Below are 20,526 nucleotides of genomic sequence, written 5' to 3' on the forward strand. Positions count from 1 at the left end.
CGTGGGCATGGCACTGCGGGGCCCATCCTCGGAAGACAGTGCTCGGGCAAGCTGGGCCCTGCAGTCCAAGGTTCACTGGGAGACAAGGAGAAAGGCAGGGCAGCCCAGCCAGCTCGTGAACGTTCCGGAATGCCGGCGAGCGTGGCCTTCCTCCCGACAGCAGACATTGTTTGCATGCAGGAATTCTCTGTGAGGATTTAGCACATCTGTGTCTTTATTTTAATGACTATCTAAAGATCAAAGAAAAATTAGTATGAACACATTGCGGGCCATCTAGAAAGACCATCTGTACCCCTTTCGACACCAGGTTGTCCTGGCCCAGTGGTCACCGCGTGAGGACCGCAAACTCAGATGGGCACAGGGACCAGAAGTACAAAAGTGATGAAGGGGCCAGGCCGCGGCCACAGCAGGCCAGAGGCACAGCCCTGTCCAGAGCGCAGCTCCTCCCCAGCCCCTGCCGACTGCTGCCGAGCTGAAAAATGGTCCCAGCTCTGCTAGATCTTTGTATTTTTCCTGAGAAGCTATGAAGCCTCCTGACTTCTAAATGTCAGCACGTACTTCAGATTTGCCAAAAGCACCGTGCAGGCCAAATAAATCCATTCGCAGGATGGCTCTGCCCCGTTCCAGTTTAGGGTGGCACCACGGCACATCTATCGGGATGTTTCCCAAACTGAGGTCCATGGAACCCGTGGGAGGAACCACGGTTCTCACTTCTGAGAAATACTCCTTAGGAGACGAGGTTTTAAGCGAGAGAGTGAGATTCTCTGGCCAAGAGACTGGCAGGTGGCCTGGAGGGGGAGGGCGTTTGGGGCAGCGGGGCGAGGAGGGAATGACGATGTCTGAGGATGGCTGTCAGAAAGGGTACTGGACACGTGATGCAGCTCCTTGTGTCACTGGAGACACGTCTCAATGCAGCGTCTTGTTTCTGAAATGACACAACAATACCTTATATTTATGTAGAGTTTTATAGATCCCTAAGCCTTGGCATATTTGATTCTTCCACCCACCCCGTGGCTTGTCAGGCTGGATTGACACACGGGGAAGCCACACAGCCCCAGGGAAGTGCAGGTCCCGTGGCCACAGTGAGCCAGACCCCAGCTCAGCCCTTAGGTCCACTGAGCCTTGCGGCACCGCAGCACCTTCTAACGCCCTCAGAACAGAATGCTCGGTCAGCTCCCTTCATGTTGACCGCCATTCTCCTGAACATATGCCGAGATCCACTGTACACCGGGTACCTGGACAGGTGCATCTTCAGGTTGCCATAGTAAAACTTGGACCAACAGGAGTTCTGTTGTCCCTCTTTTTATACCGATGAAGTTAAGCTCAGAGAGGTTAAGGGTTTATGGTGGGCGACACAGCCAGGGTTCAGAGTCTACCACCTGGCTGTGCAGCCAGGGGTTTTCCACTGTACCTGGCTGTGTCGTATCTACACAGGCTAAATGAAAGCTTGAAGCCAGACAGTATTAAGGTTAACTTGGTTACCTGTATAACACCTTGTGGACGGATGGGGTGTGCCCAGTTAGTCCTGAGTGAGAATTAACCGCAAGGGAATTTGGGCTTGGGTCTGCAAGCACGTTAAATTCTTTCTTAAAAAACTAAGATCTTAACTTACCCCTCGATACGGATTTTCTAGTGCAATAGAAATGAATGATTTTGTTTCAACAGATGGGAAAAAATGTGCTTTCTTTTTATAGCAAATGTTTGCACTTCGGTTTGACTGCTTTACTGCTGGGCTGGCGCCGGCTGCCCCAGCCTCTCTGCACAGGCGCGGGCAGGGGGGTCTCCCCCACCGTAAAGGACAGAGCCTCGGTGTTCATGCCCTGGGGTGTGGGTGGGATGGGGCAGTCCCTCACTCCTCCTCCTGGCCGCTTCCCACATCAGACTCCTATCGTGAGACCCCTGCCCCACACCTGGACGCAGTGGGGTAGCGCCTGAGCTTCTCACTCACAGGTGATTCATTGGGGAGCTAAAATTTAATGATGCAGAGACCTTGGGCAAGTGCCTTCGTGCCTCAGAGCCTCCTCGGGACTTGCGAGGACCGGGGCTCCTCTTTCACACCTCTTCGTCTTCGTATCCAAAGAGCAGGGACTAAGGCGAGTTTCCTCAACGACACGTCAACTCTCAGACGGGGTGCACATCCTACCTGTCTGTCTTCAGTCCTCGTGCGTTTATTTAGTAGTTTAGAATCTGCAGGGGACTCACGTTCACTTGATTTCATTTGCATTCAGAAAAGCAATACTTAAGAAAAATATTTTTGAAATATTCACTTAACTGTAACATCTGCCTTTTTTTTTAATTGTAGGCATTTTCTGCACTGGATAAAGAGGACACTGGGCTTGTAAAAGGCTTCGGATTTTGGACAAGTTCTTAAGGATTTCTGTTACAAACTAACAGATACCCAGTATCATTATTTTTTGAGAAAACTAAGAATTCATCTCACCCCCTATATAATTTGGAAATATTTTCTCCAGAACTTCAACGGTTACCTTGAGGAGGTAAGAATGTATGCAGCACATAAGCATTTCTTTTTGAAAATGGGCTAAAATTAGTGTTTGCAAAATAGATAATTGATTAAAACCACAACAGATAAATTGGCCATCACCTCAGTTAATTAGCTCATTCTAAATGAAAAATTGATATAAATTCTACGTAGTGTTAGAAGGTAAATATGTATCCTTTAATTCATTAGAAAGTTGTCCTATTCTATTATTTTGTTTATTTTCAAAGAAGTTTAGGAGAGCCTGCTTTTGTCTGGTTGTTTTAATGAGTTCTAAGAATCTTAGATCCCTGTAGATGACCTAGTGTCGAGAGAAGTGAGGCCACTACACGTCAGGCCCTGAACCAGCAATGGGGGAATTGGGACCCACTTGGGAGACATTTGTTGAGGACCCACTATGTGTCAGGCCCTGGGCCATGTGTCAGCCAAGCCTGAGGTAGGGGTAATCGTGGAGTTAGTAGAGTCCTGAGGGAAGTCTAAGAGGGCTTCCTGGAGGAGGGTGGGTGGCTGACCACAGGGCTCTCGTTCCTTCCCGGGACCACTTCTCTGGCAGCACGAACTGTTCCTTCTTAGGCTGTTTCTCCATTTCTAAATGTAAATGGACCTACATCATTAGCGGCAATTACAATCTGGCTTCAGCCAACTTGGATTTCTTTGGTCACCATTCTGTGCTGAGTGAGAATGGACACACAGGTGTACCTGCCACCATGGAAAGGGAGATGAAAACAAATATGAAAAATCCAAAAATAGTGCAACAGCTAAGTCACAACAGGCTTGTGCTGAAGTGTATTTAACTGTCCTCCTGTAGCTGGACACTGGGGTCATTTCCAACCGCACACTTTTGTATATAGTGAACACCCGAGTTCATAAATCCTTGATCTGGGATACATTCTTGGAAATGAGATGGCTAGAGCAAATGGCATGAGCGTTTTTAAGGTCTGAGACTCGTTGTAGTAATAATAACAGCAGCAAACTCAATATAATGCTTCCTGAGGGCAAGGCACCGTTCTTAGTCCTATATAGATATTAACTGGTCTAATTCTTTTGCTATCACTTCGAGGCACATGCTAGTAATATCCCATCTTATAGACGAGGACTGGGGCACACACATCAAGTCATTGCCCACAGTCACCCCGAAGGTGGGCAGTAGGGCTGGTTTGTGGCCCCAGAAGCCTGGCTCCCGACTCCAGGTCTCTGAAGGCTGTGCCATCTCCTCTGGGGTGTGTGAGTGCCATTTAGATGCCATTTCCTAACAAAATATACTATTTTGTTGCCTGTTTCAAAACTTTATATATATGACATTGTATCAAATTCTGTCTTCGGCACTTGTGTTTTTCTTGCTTAATATCATGAATTTAAGATTGGTCCATGTTGTTACATTGGCTTTAGTTCACTCGCTCAAGCTGCCGTAAAGTTAGCCAATTAAATGATCAATGAATATATTCTATTGAATGAACAAACTCCGTTCAGTCGTCGTCCTCCTGCTAATGGCATACAGGCGGTTTGCAGTTTTCTCCGTTACGAGCAGGGCACGGTCAGCCTTCTGTGACTGTGTCCTTTGCACACTCGGGGTCACCCTGCGTGGAACGGCTGCGGGAGGGGGCGGGGGCGCAAGTTGAGCTCCACAGACACCGCCACGGTGGCTGCACCTGTCAGTCAGCGCACGCTCCCGCCAACCATGTGGGAGGGCTGCTGACGCGCCGCATCCCGGAGCCCTTGGTGTTATCGGGAGTTTCATTTCTGCCAAGGCTTTCAGATGTTATCAGCCATCCAGGCTCCCTCGTCTGAGAACTGCCTGAAAGGATTCCACTCCTTTGTTGGTATGGGCGTTGCAAGTGTCTTCTCCTGGTCTGTGACTTCTCTGTCTTTTCTCTTTGTGGCGACTGTCACTATTTTTATGTGAATTATACTTTTTTTCTGATTTTAAAAGAAATACATATTGTGAAAAATTTGGAAAATACAGGAAAGTGTAAAAAAAAGAAGATAGTCGTTTAACCCTGTGACGATGGTGTGATGACAGGAACAACCCCCATACGGTTTAGTGAGACCTGCTGAGCTCTGGGCCCTCCCCCTGGCATTTGCTCACCTGGTTTGCTGCCCGGATGAGGGAGGGGATACAGGTGGAACACGTGGGTCCCAAAGTCAGGTACCCACCTCCGCAGCTGGAGTGGACGCCAGGCAGTTCAGCTTCAGAGCTGTCTTCTTCCCAAGGGCCACGCTGCCTCGGAGAGCTTCTTCGTCTATTTTTAATGCATTTACCCCCAAACCATAAAGTTTGCCATCTTAACCCTTTTTAAGTTAATGCAGAGCTCAGTGGCATGAGATCCATTCACGTTGCTGTGTAATCATCACCACCCTCCACCTGCAGAACGCTCTTCGTCTTGCAAAACTGAAACCCTGTCCCCATTAAACACTAACTCCCCAACCCCCCTCCCCCAGCCCCTGGCACGCCAGTTCTACTTTCTCTAGGAATTTGACGACTCCGGGCGCCTCAGACGAGTGAAACCTGCGGTACTTGTCCTTTTGCGTCTGGCTTATTTTACTGAGCGTAGTGTCTTCAGGGTTTATCCTCTTGTAGCATGGTCAGAACTTCCTTCCTTTTTAAGTCTCATAATACTCCACTGTATGGTTAGACCATGTTTCGTGTATCCATTGATCTATGGATACATCTATATCTATCCTATCCAGTGAACACTTGGGTTGCCTCCACGTTTTAGCTACAGTACTGTGAATAATGCCGCCATGAACGTGAGTGTACAGACGTAATGCGTGTTTTTACATAGTGGAGATAACATTTTAGATATAATCATGTATATTGCTGTTTTTCCTTTAACATTAAATTCCACCAAGTCACTTAAAGTTCTTCCAAACATGAGTTAAAATGTCTGCATAACATTCCATCAACTCCTTATTTTTAAGCATTTTGGGTTTTTTCCAGCTTTCGCCACTGTAATTTGCTGGGCCATGAACACTTTGTATGCAAGTCTATGTACACATTTTGGACCTTCTTCCTAAAGAAAGAATCCAAGAAATAAAATAACTGGGCTCAAAGGATAGGAATACTTTTATTGATCTTGAAATTTTTTAATTTCAAGCCCCATTTTTAAAAAATTATTTTTTCTATTAGGTTGAATCATATGAAATCACCATTTTTAGAGTCCTAAATGATTGAATATTGACAGTTTCATATGGTTTAAGCTAATATTTGTAGAAGTAATGTGTCCATTTTACATGCTTAGGAATATACCAGTCATTTTGAAGGAGAGAATTAAAGTCAGCCCTAGGGACAAACAGTGTTAACATGTTGGTATATTTATCTCTAATCCTCTTTTTTATACAAATATCCTTTGGGGGTGAGGTCAAGGAGAGTATATGCTGCTGAATGAGGGGGTGGTTGGGGATTCTCGCAACTCTTAAAAGACTCTTTAATATTTTTTAATTTATTTTTCTTTGAACTTTAAAATTTTATTTTATTATTAATTTTAATTAATTTATTTATGTTTTGGCTTCACTGGATCTTCGTTGCTGTGCGCGGGCTTTCTCTAGTTGTGGTGAATGGGGGCTACTCTTCGTCGCGGAGCACGGGCTCTAGGCGCGCGGGCTCAGTAGTTGTGAGCTGCTTGCAGGCTCTACTGGCGGCACGCAGGCTCAGTAGTTGTGGCGCACGGATTTAATTGCTGCGTGGCCTGTGGGATCTTCCCCAACCAGGAATCGACGCCATGTCCCCTGCACTGGCAGGCGGATTCTTAACCACTGCACCACCAGGGAAGTCCCAAGACTCTTTTTTAAACAAACGTTTATTATCTGTATCAAAGTAATATATGCCCATATAGAAATAAAATTGAATAGTTGCAAAAGATTTAAAAGCAGAGATCACTTGATCAACTGTTCACCGCAGTCCTGCTTCCCAAAGGCAGCCACTGTAACCCCCTGTTGTTTCTCCAGCTGCACCTTCCTGTCTCTCAGCACCTCCCCTCCCCTCCATTCCCTAACCACCCCCAGATAGGAGAGAGGGCTCGGCTTTCCCACCCCAGCTGCCCAGCTCCTCCTCTGGGACCCCTGCATGTCCCTCTGGAGCTGCCTTTTCACTTCCTGTGATATCGCGGGCATTTCCACGTCAGTGATTTGTCTCTAACGCAAATCACTTTGCTTTAGAGACAAAGTGGGGTGGATGTGTACCATCCCAGTCACTCTGTCCATCAGCCAGCATTTCCTGTGCGCCCGCTGTGTACCCAGCACTGAGCGGGTCCTGAGGTCAGCCAGGGGCCTGCGTTCTAGCGAGGGAGACGGGCGAGAAATGAGAATATGTACCAGATGTCAGAAGCCAGTATGTGCTGTGGGATAAAATAAACCCGGACAGAAGGGTAGCCCGGTGAGAAGCAGACATCTGAGCGGAGACCCAGCGGAGGGCAGGGAGGGACTCAGTGACCTCTAGGGAGGGGCTGTCAGAGCACAACCCTGCAGAGACCCAGCAGGAGGGAGCCCTGGGGGCTTGAGGTGTGGCTGCCTGGGTGGGCGGGAGGGACGGATGAGGGGGGCGGCCCTGTAGCTCACTTCGACTCTGAATAACATGGAGACCCAGGGAAGGTGTGGGGAGAGGAGCGTCATGACCGTGACCAACTAACATTTTAGAGAAGTCACGGTGGACACCGGGTGGGGAAGGCTCGGGGAGGGCGCCCAGGGGCGCCCAGAGCCAGTAGGGAGGCGGGCGCACCCTGGGGAGGGATGCTGCTGGCGTGGCTGCTTCTGGAGACATTTGGAAAGGGGAAGGTAAGAGAATGAGTCAGGAGTGGCCCAGGCTTTGGGCCTTTGAATGGGGAAGGGAGCGGGAAGACAGGTGTCCTGGGTCAGCAATCAGCTTCACTGGCTTCGCCGATGCCCCGTCGTTGGTCTTGAAGCGACTTCCAGTGTTCCGAGTTCTAATTACTGTAGAGTGTCCTTGCTGAGCACCTATAAGTACGTGCCCAAACCCTTCCAGCGGCTCCCACTGGAGGACTCCACCGGCCACGCTGAATCTTGACGGGCTGTGTCCAGAGGTCACGTAGCCTGCAGGCAGAGGACGCGGCTCATCCTCACCCACGGTCACTCTGAGCACCTCTGTCGACCCTTGAGTTCCCGGAACCAGGGGCGAACGTCTCCAAAGCTTCCAACTTTGCCACGCGCTTCCCCTGACATTCGTCCTACCTGATTTCTTCGCAAAGTCCCCTTTGCCTCTGGAAGCGCTTTGCTGAACGTCCTTGCGAGGAGGTTCTAGGATTAATTGCAACGTGAATGATGGTGGGAGATGTGTTTCGAGACAGGAGGGGACATGGAGGCTGGCGGGGCAGTGGGGACTCAGAGGTGGCACAGACTGGCCCACTGCTTGCCCTCACCCCCTGCTTTCGCTGTCCATGTGCAGTGGGTGCTTGGGACTAGGTGGCATCAGCCCCACACGGGCCTGGGGGTGGGAAGTCCTGCTGAGAAACCAGTGCTTGAGCAGAGGTGCCTTTACCGGAAGGACAAGTTGAGGTTGGGACTTCCAGCCTGAAAGGATGTGGGGTGTGAAGGTTCAGTGTGGGGCGACCACACTGTTCAGGGTGCATTGGGGGTTTCTTTTGCCCCGTTTTTCTGAAGAGGGAGGAGGGCAGCAGGGGCCGACCACCAGGGCCCTGCGTCCCTCGCTCCGGAGTTCAGGTCCCTTTCTCTGAGTGGCAGGAGACTCCTTAAGACTTCTGAGCAGGGACCTGGGTCAGCTTCCTCAAGGGGGGCTGAGATGGCTGTGTGAGAGCCGTGACCGTGTACATAGTGATGGTTTCGGAAGTTTAGTCCTGAGCTGATGTTCTTCATAGAAGGAAAAGAAGTAACAAACAATAGGAAGAGTTAATGCATCCTCCTCGAGCTCATTAAATACAGCAGCCATCCCTTCCTCTAGGGGATGCATGGGCGGCAAGTAATTAAAAGGAGATTACCAAAATGTAATTAAGGCAGTCGGGACCTCTTCTCGCAAAGGAAGTTCGCTGTGAATAATCCCCAGCCAAACCGAATCCGTTCTTGGAAAAGGGACAGCTGGAAAGGTAGCTAAGGAGTCTTGTAAGGCCTTGAGGAGATGGAAAGCACACAGAGAGTAAAGATGACGATTTTACCCCTGCTCACGATCCGGTTCTCAGTCGGGGTGCACCGCTAAATCTGCCCCCCAAAACTCGTATTGATCTGTGTCTCGTGTGTCCATCACACACAGCAGGGGAAAAGCATCTCAGCTGCTTTCAGAACAGGTGCCGCGTTACTTTCAGATCCTGGCATGCGGCTCGGCCCTGGCGTGCGGCTCGGCCCTGGCGTGTGGCTCGGCCCTGGCGTGCGGCTCGGCCCTGGCGTGCAGATCGGCCCTGGTGTGTGGCTCGGCCCTGGCTTTTTGGCTGCTTGCTCTCTCCGCTGCCCCACTGAAGCGTTTCTCCAAGTGGGGGTCACAGGCTGGCGCAGATCAACCGCGCACCATCGGCTCAGCACGTGGGCCGCACATCACTCTTGGGACACCGAGCTCGGCCTGGAGCCCGGGGAGCTGTGGACGACGAGACTCCGTCAGGCTTTGCAGACAGGAGCAAAGGGCGTGCCTGGTGCCACCAGGAGCATCACACCTGAGTCAGGACAAGAAACACTAGCTCAGGTGGCACAAAAGAAGAGGAACGAGGTATTAAAACTGAAATGCTACCAGAGCCTTGGTTGAAGAGTAAAAAAGAAAAAACAAGACAAGCTCTGGACGTCAGCAGTAACACCTTTTTCGTAAGATTCTCACAAACGAGGTGAAAACATTATCTGAATGTCTGCCCTCAGCAAATACCTCTTTTTCACTTCTGGGAAAAACATTTTATATTCAAAGTGCCACGTGCAAACTCTATAGAGTATCACCACTTGTTTTTAGAAATCATTCCTGTTTAACATTTCTTTTAAGTCTTAAAGTGCAATTTCAGTGTCTTCCGTGAATATAAAATAATGCTCAGAGCGGAAATAGAATTCTTAAAAGACACGGTAGAAACCCATATAAAATCTTTCTACTTTATTATCATGGAAATAATGGAATTTTTTTGAACAAAACGCATCCTCATTGAATGCAGAGTAATTATTTTGTCACATTCTAGCTAACAGAGAGCCAATGAGATCTGTCCTTACCTTGTGTTTATAATATATTGTCTTTAAAGTCATCCAGTGAGATGTTGAGTAACTTGAAGATGATTTTTTTCCAAGAGAGAATTTAAGATTGTAGTTTTCAATTGAACAAGAGACCGTAAAGCACATCAGAATGTTTGTGATCTTTCATGAACATCACATTTATATTAGTTGCCAACACTGTTACTTTGATTTATCTTTCTTTTTATTGTAAACATAATGGTGTCCATGTATTTTTAATGAATATTATAAAGAATGGGGACGTTTCCTTTTCAGGAAAAGGCTCGAAGGTTATTGGAAATAAATTAAGGAAATTATTAAGAAATGTCATTCCTGTTATTTACTCTTGCCTCTGATGGCGAGAAAGGCTAAGTCCTCTTGATACAATTTCGGTGAGTTTTGAATGTTTCCCCTAAATTTCACTCACTTTCCACTTGCCAATGGGATAATCACTACCTGCTGTCCTGGAGACGGTTGAGTATATGGCAGAGTGGGAGGGATAACACAGGCCGCTTGGACACTTGCGGTGGCCTCGGTGACAGTACAGGGTGAGGGGCTGCTGGGCCCGCCGTGCCCGAGCTAAAGGAAGAGGCATATTGTCGACCACCGCCTTGTGTGAAAATGACATCATCACACCAGAGGAGCAGTTAGGGGCCAACCTGCTCAAGTTACCTGACCACAGCCAGCATGATTCTCATAAGGTGAACACACTTCTCCCAAATCTGAGTGTGTCGAAGCACCCATGCATCCTGGGCCCCTTCTTGATCTGGAGCCTCCAGTCAGAAGGAGTAGAAGTCCCCCCGCCTTCCCCAGCTTCCAGGGGTGTGGACAGTCGAGGGACTGGGCACCTACCTCTCTAGCAGCTGCCAGATGGGCCCCTGCCAGCATTAGGACAGGGCTCGGCCACCTGGTTTCCACGCCTCTTGCAGAAAAGCGAAGGGGGCTGTGCCAGGCTTGCTTCCACCTGACCCCTGTGCAGCGCCAGCAGGGCCAGGCCCTCAGCCCGTCTCTAGGGAGCGCTGTACAGCGCCAGCAGGGCCGGGCCCTCAGCCCGTCTCTAGGGAGCGCTGTGCAGCGCCAGCAGGGCCGGGCCCTCAGCCCGTCTCTAGGGAACGCTGTGCAGCTCCTCTGGCGTCGCACCTTGTATTTGTCACTCACTCGCGTTCTCCAAGCGCTTTCGCCAGCACTCCGCTCGAATCTGGGCTGACGATCTCTCTTGATTCCTACCCTCAGTGGGAATACATGAGGGTATTCATGTATAGGGTATTCATGTATAGGCTCTCTACGTGTTCAAAATAAGCGGACTGTGGCACAACCCATCCCCGCAGACCCCCTCCAGGGCCATGGCAGTCTGACTTGCGGTCTAATTCAATTGCCAACGTTTGGATCAATTAAACCTCAGAGTTGAGCTGTACCGTTGATTCTACAAGGTCATGACCATATCAGGAAGCCAGGAGTCAATCCGAGAAGTCATTGTTCCAAACAAGCCTCGCAGAGCAAATCCAGGCTACAGACAGCGCCAGTTTCTTAATTGTTACCACACACCTACATGTCTCGCTTGGAGGTGAGCTCTCACGTTCTGGCTTTAGCTGCCCCATTTGACTGGGAGAATCTTACCTTCCCACATTCAGCACACGTGTGACAGTGTGTGCCAGACCCTGGCCTACCTAGTGATTTTGCCCGGCCAGTTACCGTCATCTTCTTGTCACCCACAGTCAGACACCAACATCCAAACGGTGGCTAATACACACTGGGCACGTGCTGTGAGCCAGGCGCTTTACCTAAATTAACTCAGCTAACCCCCCTAAGATCCCTTTTAAGGATCAGGAGACGGAGGAACAGAGAGGTTACAGCATCCGTTCCCGGTCACACAGCTAGAAGTGCCAGAGCTGGGATTAGAATTCAGACCAGAGCCAGGCCCCTGCTCTCAGCTTCCTCCTGTCAGTGGGAGCTGTCTCGAGTGTCCACCCCACAGGATTGGTGTTTGGATGAAGCGAGTTAATGCAGAAAGAGCTTTGCATGGTACCGAGCATAGCAAACACCAAATGTTTGCATTATTATTTTTTATTCTATCCTACTTCAGTGAGTGCGTGGTTATTGTATAATATTTAGTAATGATGTGATTATACGGTGTGTAATTTATTTGCGTGGAAGAATTCGTCTCATAGTTTCATACATGAATTCAGCCATGAGTTTCTTGAATCATTAAAGGGTTGAAGGCGTAGCTTAAACGTTTCCTCTACTTCTCAGCATTTTGTGGCAATTTCTGCTGCCAAAGGATTTGTGCACTGGGTGTGTTCAGAGGTGTCGGATGGATCCTTTGTGAATGTCGAGCTGTATGGTGGGAGTCAGCTCGGAGAGCCGAAGGGGGAGGACCTAAGTCTGCATGGTCAGGGGCAGAGATGGCATAGTCAGCTCTCCGATGAGCTTATACCGTGTCTGGACACTGGGAGACCAGGCTTCCCGGGCATAAGGATCAGGATGTGCAGAGACCCAAGATGGGAAACGTGTAATTTGGGCACGGCTAGAGCATGGGTCAGGTGGGCTGAGAGGCCGGGGGCAGAGGATCTGCGAGGGAGGCCAAGGGGCAGGGCTGTTGGGGTGGGTCTCCCCCGTGCTTGCCTCCATGGGCATCTCAAAGCATCAGCTTCTCCAAGGCAGGGGTTTGTCTCTGCCGTTCACTGCTCTATTCCCCTTGCCTGGCATGGAGCCTGGCATGGAGGACGGCCACCAGGACTGGGTCTCAGTTAGCCTTGGTTCCGTTGACTTGAAGCTTGACCTGATTGTAGCCTTTCCAAAGGAAAAGGAACCTGGAATCTCCAGATTTGCCTTCATGCATTGCCTAGAAAGAATCCCTCCGTGGTCAGAGATCCCAGTGTGGGCAGCGGTCACGCCACTGGGAAACTTGGGTTGTGCCTGCAGTTCTGGTGTCACCCTTTTGAATCTGCAAACAGCATACTGGATTGCTGAGGCCAATTCATCGATCACTAAGACCTCCAGACCTCCCGACAGACGAGCGTCTACCCTTGGCCTCGTGCGTGCTGGGCTCTGGGAGTCGCAAAAGTTGGTTCCTTGATCCGGCGGGAGGCGTCTGTAGCAGCACGTCTGCACACAGAGCTTTCACTTTATTCTCAACTGGATTTTTTTTAATGTTTTATCTTTTTGTTTGACAGGCAGTTTTGCTGCTGTTGTTATTTTTAGCATTCATTAATTCACTGTAAATACAAATGAAGATACAGTGCAATTAATTTCTTTGCTAATCAAAATATTTGATCAAATGAAGCAATTTTTCAATTCTTAGAAGTAATTATACTGTTCTTTAAAAGGAAGTAGAGGAATTCATTACCGAGTATTTCTAATTAGGAGTTTTTGCTACCTGCTGTATTCTTATTCTGTATGAAGTTTTGGGATTGTTTTTTTTTCCTCCTGTAAGGAATCATGGGAAAAACTGTATAATTGAATCCCTAAGTATTCAGAACAAAACTTAGTAGAAGAATCATGCAGTCTGATTAGCTAATTATAACCTTCATAATAGTTAGACTGATATACTAACATGTTTCTAATCTGACAGCTGGAATGGACCTTGCTAAACCACGTTGTCCCAGCCAGGTGACTGCCACCTTGGACACCCACAGGAGGAGTATCACAAAGTCCCTTTGCAAAGTGCCCATCGTCAAGGAACACTGACAGCCAAAAAGCCACCTTCTCATCTCTGTACTCTGAGCTCAGTACCTTTTATTTCTCACTAACTAGAAATTCAGAACTAACTAAAAATACCTTTTATTTCTCACTAACTAGAAATTCAGAACTGAAGTGGTCAGCTATCACCGTGTAACAAACAGCCACGGAACCTCCAGGACTGTGAGCATTCGTTCGGCTTTTGCTTGTGGGCTGGCTGATCTGGGCTGGCTCGGCTCTGGTGGCCTGACTGGGATATCTCTGCTCCTTGGACCAGAGCGAAGTCACGTGGGCTCCTCTCAAGGCAGCACGACAGACACAGGAAGGCTTGCAGATCACACAAGCACTTTTTAATTCTTTGGTCACGTTGTACCTGCTAACGTTCCCTTGGCCAAAGCAGTCATATGGCTGAATCCAAAGCCACAGGATAGGGAAATATTCTCAGCTCTTCAGTGGGAGGAACCCCGGAGTCCCATGGCAAAGGATGTGGAGACAGGGGAGTTGAGGAAATGGGCCTTGAATGCAGCATGCCACCAGCAAACGGATACACGGCGTGTCTCTGTCTCCAGCCCTACCAGATCATCTGGCAGCTCAGCCCACCCCTCCACTCCTTCCCTACCACGTTCTCTCCACCAGGTTACCTAGAGAAGTTGCTTAGGGTACGATCTCATGGAAAATTGATTTTATAAGTCAGCCAAGAACGTGGCTGGACGTAACTTATTGACAGGACACTAGAAGGCTCTGTTATGGAATCATTCCCGTAACAGAGCTGTTGAAACAAGAGTACAATAAAACTGAATACGAGCTAACAGAATTCCAGGGTCAGTGAACCCCCTGGGGCGCCCTGCCCTCTCTGGCTTGTTCTTGCCCTGGGCTCACTCTCTCAGCTTTGGGTTGGGGTCACAAGTTTCTTACTTGGGGATCCCCCAACCCCTTTCAAATATGAGTTCCCTGCAGCAGAGATGGGGTTAATTCATCTTTATGGGGGACAGGTCAGTGCAGTGCCTTCCTGAGAAGACAGGGTGCTCCCTGTTTGTCCCCTGTCTCCTGGGATGATTCTTGCGGGCAGCTCCCTCTGACTGGTGTGGCTGTCAAGACCTTACAGACTGAGAACCTTGGCCCAGGGAAGTGAGGTGACTGTTTGAGATCCAGCCAGAAGATGGCAGGGCTCTAGCCTAGCTGTCCTGAATCTGAGCCCCGGCTCCGCCTGCAGGGCCCGAAGCAGCTGGTCAGGAGCCCGGGTCCTGTGGAGGGCCCTCCTCGAGGTGCGTGACCACGTCTCAGACCTGGCTTCCCTCCCCAGCAGGCTGGCTTGACCTGCAGGCAACAACAGGCACCACGTGCCTCTGCCCTCTGATGACCCACCATAGGGCCGGCGTGGGCCAGGAACCAGGACTCAGCCCAGCTCTGCCCGACCTCTTGACTCAGGCAAAGATGTCTATTAAAACAACCAGCAGGAACAGCAAGAACGGCCGCCCATGTTTGCCGGGCACTGGGCGAAGCATTGGGTGAAGCACTGTGAGGGTTTTCTGTTGAGATCCCAGGCCTGACCTTTGAGACGGTTCGGGTTTTATTCTCGTGAGGAAAGTGAGGCAGAGGGGAGTGCGTCTTGCCTGAGGTCACAAGAAAGAGCAGAACTGAGTTCCATTCAGCCCTGAGCAGCCCCAAAGCCCTCAGCTGACGGCGAGCTGTCCTCGCCCTCCAGGCCCGGCCCCTCCACTTGACCAGTCTGGCCCCTTGTCGACTTCTGCTGGGTCCCAGTCGGGCGGAACTTGGGTTGCTGCTCCCTGGCTGTGCTCTCGAGGCCGGGTGGGTCTGCCCCTTCTTCACGTTTGGTGTCAGGCGCGGAATGGTGGTGGATCTGGCCTGAGCCACCAGGAGGACGGGACACAGGCTGGGGGTCCCAGCTCTGTGCCTGCAGGGCTCCCCCAGTTCATCAGCCGGCACTGTGCGCACTGGGAGACAGCCCAGTCTGGGCGGAAGGCGGCCTCAGAGACACTGGGCTGTGGGGCGCGAGGAGCCCTGAGCTGGGGCAGAAGGGGTGGGCTCAGGGTGAGTTCTGCACAGACCTTTCCCCAGGCCCCTCCCACGCGGGCTTCCTCCCTCTGACCCCCCACCGGTTGGGGCGGCCTCTTGGGTGAGTCCAAGCAATGGCAGGATTCAGAACCCCAGGATTACACTGTAAAGCTTGCTTTTTACTAAATGACATACGTGGCTACGTTTGAGCCTGAGAAAAACTCCATAAAATTGAGGTGTTATTAGTCAGCTCTTTGATGACTGTGTGCTCCATATGTTGGGACATTATTTCTTTTATGTATTTCACCAACACTGTCGTGTCGTCACAAAGGGGACCAGGAATCTTCCTTTTGGGACAGGCGGCCCGTACTTCTCTGCGACATCAAGAGGGACAATTGTTTAGTAAAACAAGGTTCCATGAATACCCTTGAATAAATGAGAGAAGATACCTTCAAAACATGTAAATCATTCTCTAACTGGGTCAGACCCATAGTGCATAAGAGTCTACTTTTTTTTTTTTTTCATTTGAAAAGTCACTGATGTGCGCAGTTGTCAGATGGGGGGCTGCGGGGAGGAGCGCTGAGGACGCAGGCCCAGCGTCTCCTGCTCCAAAGAATAGTGGGGACGGAAGTGGGCGCCTCTCCGTCTTGCAGCTGTGATTCCTATCCTGAGGGGACCTTTTATGTAAAGCGTAGTTAGTTTTGGAAAGTGACATTTGCATCTGAAGATAGTGGTGTCTTTTCTGATTAGGAGAAACATTTCTTCTAGTTATAGAAAAAGCACTATTTTTCCCCATTCAGATATAACGATCACGTGAGAAGTGCCGGGGACACAAAAGCGCCAGACCAGGAGCCATCTGTTCTTCCCTGGCGTCTCCAGTCACTCAGAGCTAGGCTGGCGGTGGTGGCTGAGCGGCTTTGCAAAGAGCAGGATGGGAACCAGAATGTGGGCGCCTAACAGCCTCGAGCCCAAATGCCCTTGATGGGAGAGCCAGGAGGCCCTACCCTCCAGAGGCCAGAGGCTTCTCCGGGTGGCACGGGGTGGGGAGCAGCGCGGCTGCGTCCCCTGGGGCCTGCGGACCTTCTGGTCAAGGGCTGGTCCCTTGTGCACAAGGGCGATGGCAGTGGTGCTGCTGGGGGCGGGGTAATTAGTGATCTTTGTTTTCAATTTGTGCCCTGTTTGTAGTTTTCTACAGTGAACATGCAATAATTATCTTTGCAAGCAGCAAAAGAATCTCTCTAACTGGCAGCGAAACCACCTTTGTGACAAACATAGTCCCCTCCCTCTCCGAGTCCACAGCCTGGCCTCTGGCTGTGGCTTTGGGGATGTTGAGAAAAGCGCTGGTGGTGCAGGAAGCCGGCGCTGCTCTCCTGAACTTCCCGCCAGCTTGTCGAGTAAGGATAATAGCACCCCGGGTGCCAGTTTTCAAGGATTTGCACCTGTACCTCCTTCACCTCCTGGCTCAGTGGTTTCCTCCTCTGGAGGCTGTTTCCATCAGTTGTGTCAAGAGCACACGACCCGTTATAATCTCTGCTCACCCGTGAGACTGGCCCTCATCTCTCTTCCCCCCCAGACCCTACACAGGCAAGACTACTTAAGGATTGTTACCTCTGTCTCCCCAGCATCTAACGAGGAGCCTGGCACACAGCAGACATTCCAGGGGTGTCTGTGGATGGCTCAATACAGTCATCTCGGGCGTGCGTTGAGTGTTCATCCTCTGTAAGTGCATCGCGTGTGTGTGTGTCACACGCCCGGCAGAGATGCTCGCCCTCCCCCCAGGGCTCTGGGATTCAGCGTGACCCGGGTGTCACTCTGATTCCTGCACAGGTGGAGAGCGGGCAGATTCACATCCAGGGCAGTCACACCGAGCAGGGCTCCCCGACCAGCCGTTCCTCCACGTCGCTCGCAAGCAGGCTATCCCGGCCCCGGCCCCGGCCCCGCAGCCTCAGGACCGCGACCCGTGGGGCAGGCAAGACTCCCGGCTTGGGAGCCCCACCGTCTTCTGCCTGGCTCTGCCCTCGCTTATTCCTCATGCAGAGAACAAGCGTTAGTACTGGGGTGTGTATATATACACGTGTGTGCGTGTGTGTGTGTGCTCGTGTGATCATTTGGACCCTTTTGTGGCCCCTTTCCGCTTAGTGCACTGCAGACATTTGACCATATTGTTAAACTATTTCTTGAAACATTCTAAATAGCTGCACTGTTATCCATCTTCTAGAAATATCGTGTTTTATTTAACCATTCTCCTACTTTAGACATCTAAAGTGTTGCTAATTTTTTTTTAATTTTGTGAATTCCGTAAATAATACTGTAATGATAATTCCATGTTTATTTCCTCAAGGAAAGTCTTCAAAGGGTAGGTACCAAATCAAAGGATAAGCACTCCAGATACCTTATTCCCCCTTTTCCAGCACTGATATTGTCAATCAAGAAATTTGCATTTCTTAGAAGAAAAAAGTGGAATCTTATTTTCTTTTCCATTTTTTTTTGCAGCATGACCAGGTCAGAGGTTTTTTGTTTGTTTGTTTGTTTTGTGGTACGCGGGCCTCTCACTGTTGTGGCCTCTCCCGTTGTGGAGCACGGGCTCCGGACGCGCAGGCTCAGCGGCCATGGCTCACGGGCCCAGCCGCTCCGCGGCATGTGGGATCTTCCCGGACCGGGGCACGAACCCGTGTCCCCTGCATCGGCAGGCGGACTCTTAACCACTGCGCCACCAGGGAAGCCCCCAGGTCAGAGTTTTTTAACAGAAGACCCAGGGTGGTTGCCCAGAGCAATCATTCATTTGATTGGCTGTGTGGAGACACTGTTTATCCACTCTTTCTTTGAACAAATAGCAAGGTCTCGCTGTGTGCCAGGTTCTTCTAAGCACTCAAGAATTCAGCAGTGCACAAAAGACTAGATTTGCCTTGAAGTTTATTTCCTGTTGGGATGAGAAAGACAATTAGGGTAAATATGAGTTGGCTCAGAGAGTCATACGTGGGATGGAAATGAGCAGCGAATGCGAGAGAGAATCTGGAGTTCGGCTGGGGAATGTGATAAAAACCCTGAGAGAAGGGCGAGAACAGCAAGTGCAAAGGCCCTGAGGCAGGAAGGAGGTTGCTGTGAATGAAGCACAGCAGGAGGCTCTCACAGAGTGAGGTCAGAGGGAGTCATGGGCAAGCCATTGTGACACCCTGCCTGTTACTCTGAGCAACATGGGAAGCCGTTTGAGAGCTGTGCTTGACCTGATTTGCACTTTAAAGTGATCGTCCTCAGGGGAAAATGACTATGGCTTTTTGATTATGGCTCTGCCCTCCCTTACCCCTCCATCCAGAGAACAAGTGCTGACACGTGTGTGTGTACTTTAAAAGACTGAGGGTGGAAACGGAGGCTGATGCAATAATCCGTGCAAGATGATGGCAGCCTGGACCAGGGGGTGAGGGTAGAGCGGTCAGCTTCCAGGTATGCACTGGGAGCAGAGCCACTGGGATTTGCGGGTGGTTTGGGTATGAGTGATAGAAAGATCTGTCAGAGAGGACTCTATTCTGAGCCACTGGGACAATTTCCATTTGCTGAGATGGGGACCTCAGAAGGACTATGTTCTGAAGCAGATGACTCAAGAAAGAAGAAAGAATTTTCCTTTATGAAACTCGGATGTTCTGTTTTGCTTGGGAGGGCCTCTCTCCCGCAAGGTTATCTTGGAGTCAGCCAGCCGTGTCCACTGATTTATTTGTATATTCTGGGCCTAGCTCTTCTGATTCTATTATTCTGATTATATCAAGTTTATGGTGTTTTTATATCTGGTGGCTCAAAAACATCATTGCTAGCCGTTTCCAAAAATTTCATGGCAAATCTCACATATTTCTTTTTCTTTACCAACTTTAATATCTATGTCTAATGAGTCCCCCAAATATCCACTGAGATATTTCTTCTTTTTTTTTTAATTTTTAAATTTTATTTATTTTTTTATACAGCAGGTTCTCGTTAGTTATCCATTTTATGTATATTAGTGTGTATATGTCAGTCCCAAGCCATTGAGATTTTTACTAGAGTTTTATTGATTTATAATTTGAGAAAGGTTTTACCTTTGGAAGTAGAGTCTTCACATCCAGGAACATAGTATGTGTCTCTTTTCATTCCAGTCTTGCTTTAATAACCTTCGGTAGAATGCGTATGGCTTTCTTTGTATAGGTCTTACGCCTTTCCGATGTAATCTATCCCAGGGTATTCAGTAGCTTTGTCATTAATGTGAATGTGGATTATTTTTCACGATGCAATTTCTAACTAGTTATATTTACTGTTTAAAAAAAAGGTATTGTGTTTTTTTGGTATTTTTTACTTGAATCCAGCCACTTTCCTCATTGTCTTGAGATTTTCTAGTTGTAAAATCATATCCCGAATAATGATAAATCTTGTTTTTCAACATTTATGCTGTTTATTTCATCTTGTCTTATTTCAAAAGCTGGAACCTCTAAACATGTGACTAGCAGAACTGACAGTGAGCATGCCTGTCTTGTTTCTGACTTTACTGGAAATGCTTTCACCCATGTAACATATTTGCAGATAGTGTCTGTTAATATTCTCGTGTTCAGGATGTTCATTTTATTTCCATGTAGTTTATATGTTCTGTTCCATTCTATACCATTTAGTCAGGTACAGCTGCCGAATTTTGTTAAATGCCTTTTTGCCATCTGTTGATACGTGGCCTTTGCTAATATAAGGAATTGAAGTTTTGCTAATTCTTGAAGGATTCTTATTCTTGGAATAAACCCTAATTGATCTTGGTAGGCCCTTTTAAAATATGGCACTAAATATTCCTAAAGTTTTCTTTTTTTGATGTGTTTGCATTTATATCCGTAAACTGGCTTGGCTTATATTTTTCTTTCCAAGTGTTTTCTTTAGCACATTTTTGTATTAGGGTAACATAAAATGAACTGGAATACTATATATATCTGGAATAATTTGACTAATGTAAAAATTATCTAGGCTTGACACCTTTTTACTGATAGATGGTAGATCTTTTAACAGCTTTTTAAATTTCTTTGGTGGTTACCTGTCTATTCAGGCTTTCCTATTACTTAAGTTAAATTTAGTAATCTATATTTTGCTCGAAGATGATTCAATTTCCTCCAGAGTTTAAAGCATATTAACTTAAGTTTGCCCATCCTACTTTGTTAGAATTCTTCCATATCTGTTGTTAAAATAGTAGTGTTTCC

General features: G+C 48.8%; 1 protein-coding gene across 1 annotated transcript in view; it reads left to right on the plus strand.

Annotated features, from left to right (window-relative positions):
- Positions 1–20,526, plus strand: part of EFCAB6 (EF-hand calcium binding domain 6) — a 217,026-nt gene that overhangs the window by 175,952 nt on the left and 20,548 nt on the right. The window contains 2 exon segments of the mRNA XM_024737554.1: positions 2,303–2,341; positions 2,343–2,495. Coding sequence (XP_024593322.1) covers positions 2,303–2,341; positions 2,343–2,495 — 192 coding nt within the window.

This window comes from Neophocaena asiaeorientalis, unplaced genomic scaffold (assembly GCF_003031525.2).
Source record: "Neophocaena asiaeorientalis asiaeorientalis breed wild unplaced genomic scaffold, Neophocaena_asiaeorientalis_V1.1 scaffold242, whole genome shotgun sequence".
In the NCBI taxonomy this organism is placed as follows: Eukaryota; Metazoa; Chordata; class Mammalia; order Artiodactyla; family Phocoenidae; genus Neophocaena; species Neophocaena asiaeorientalis.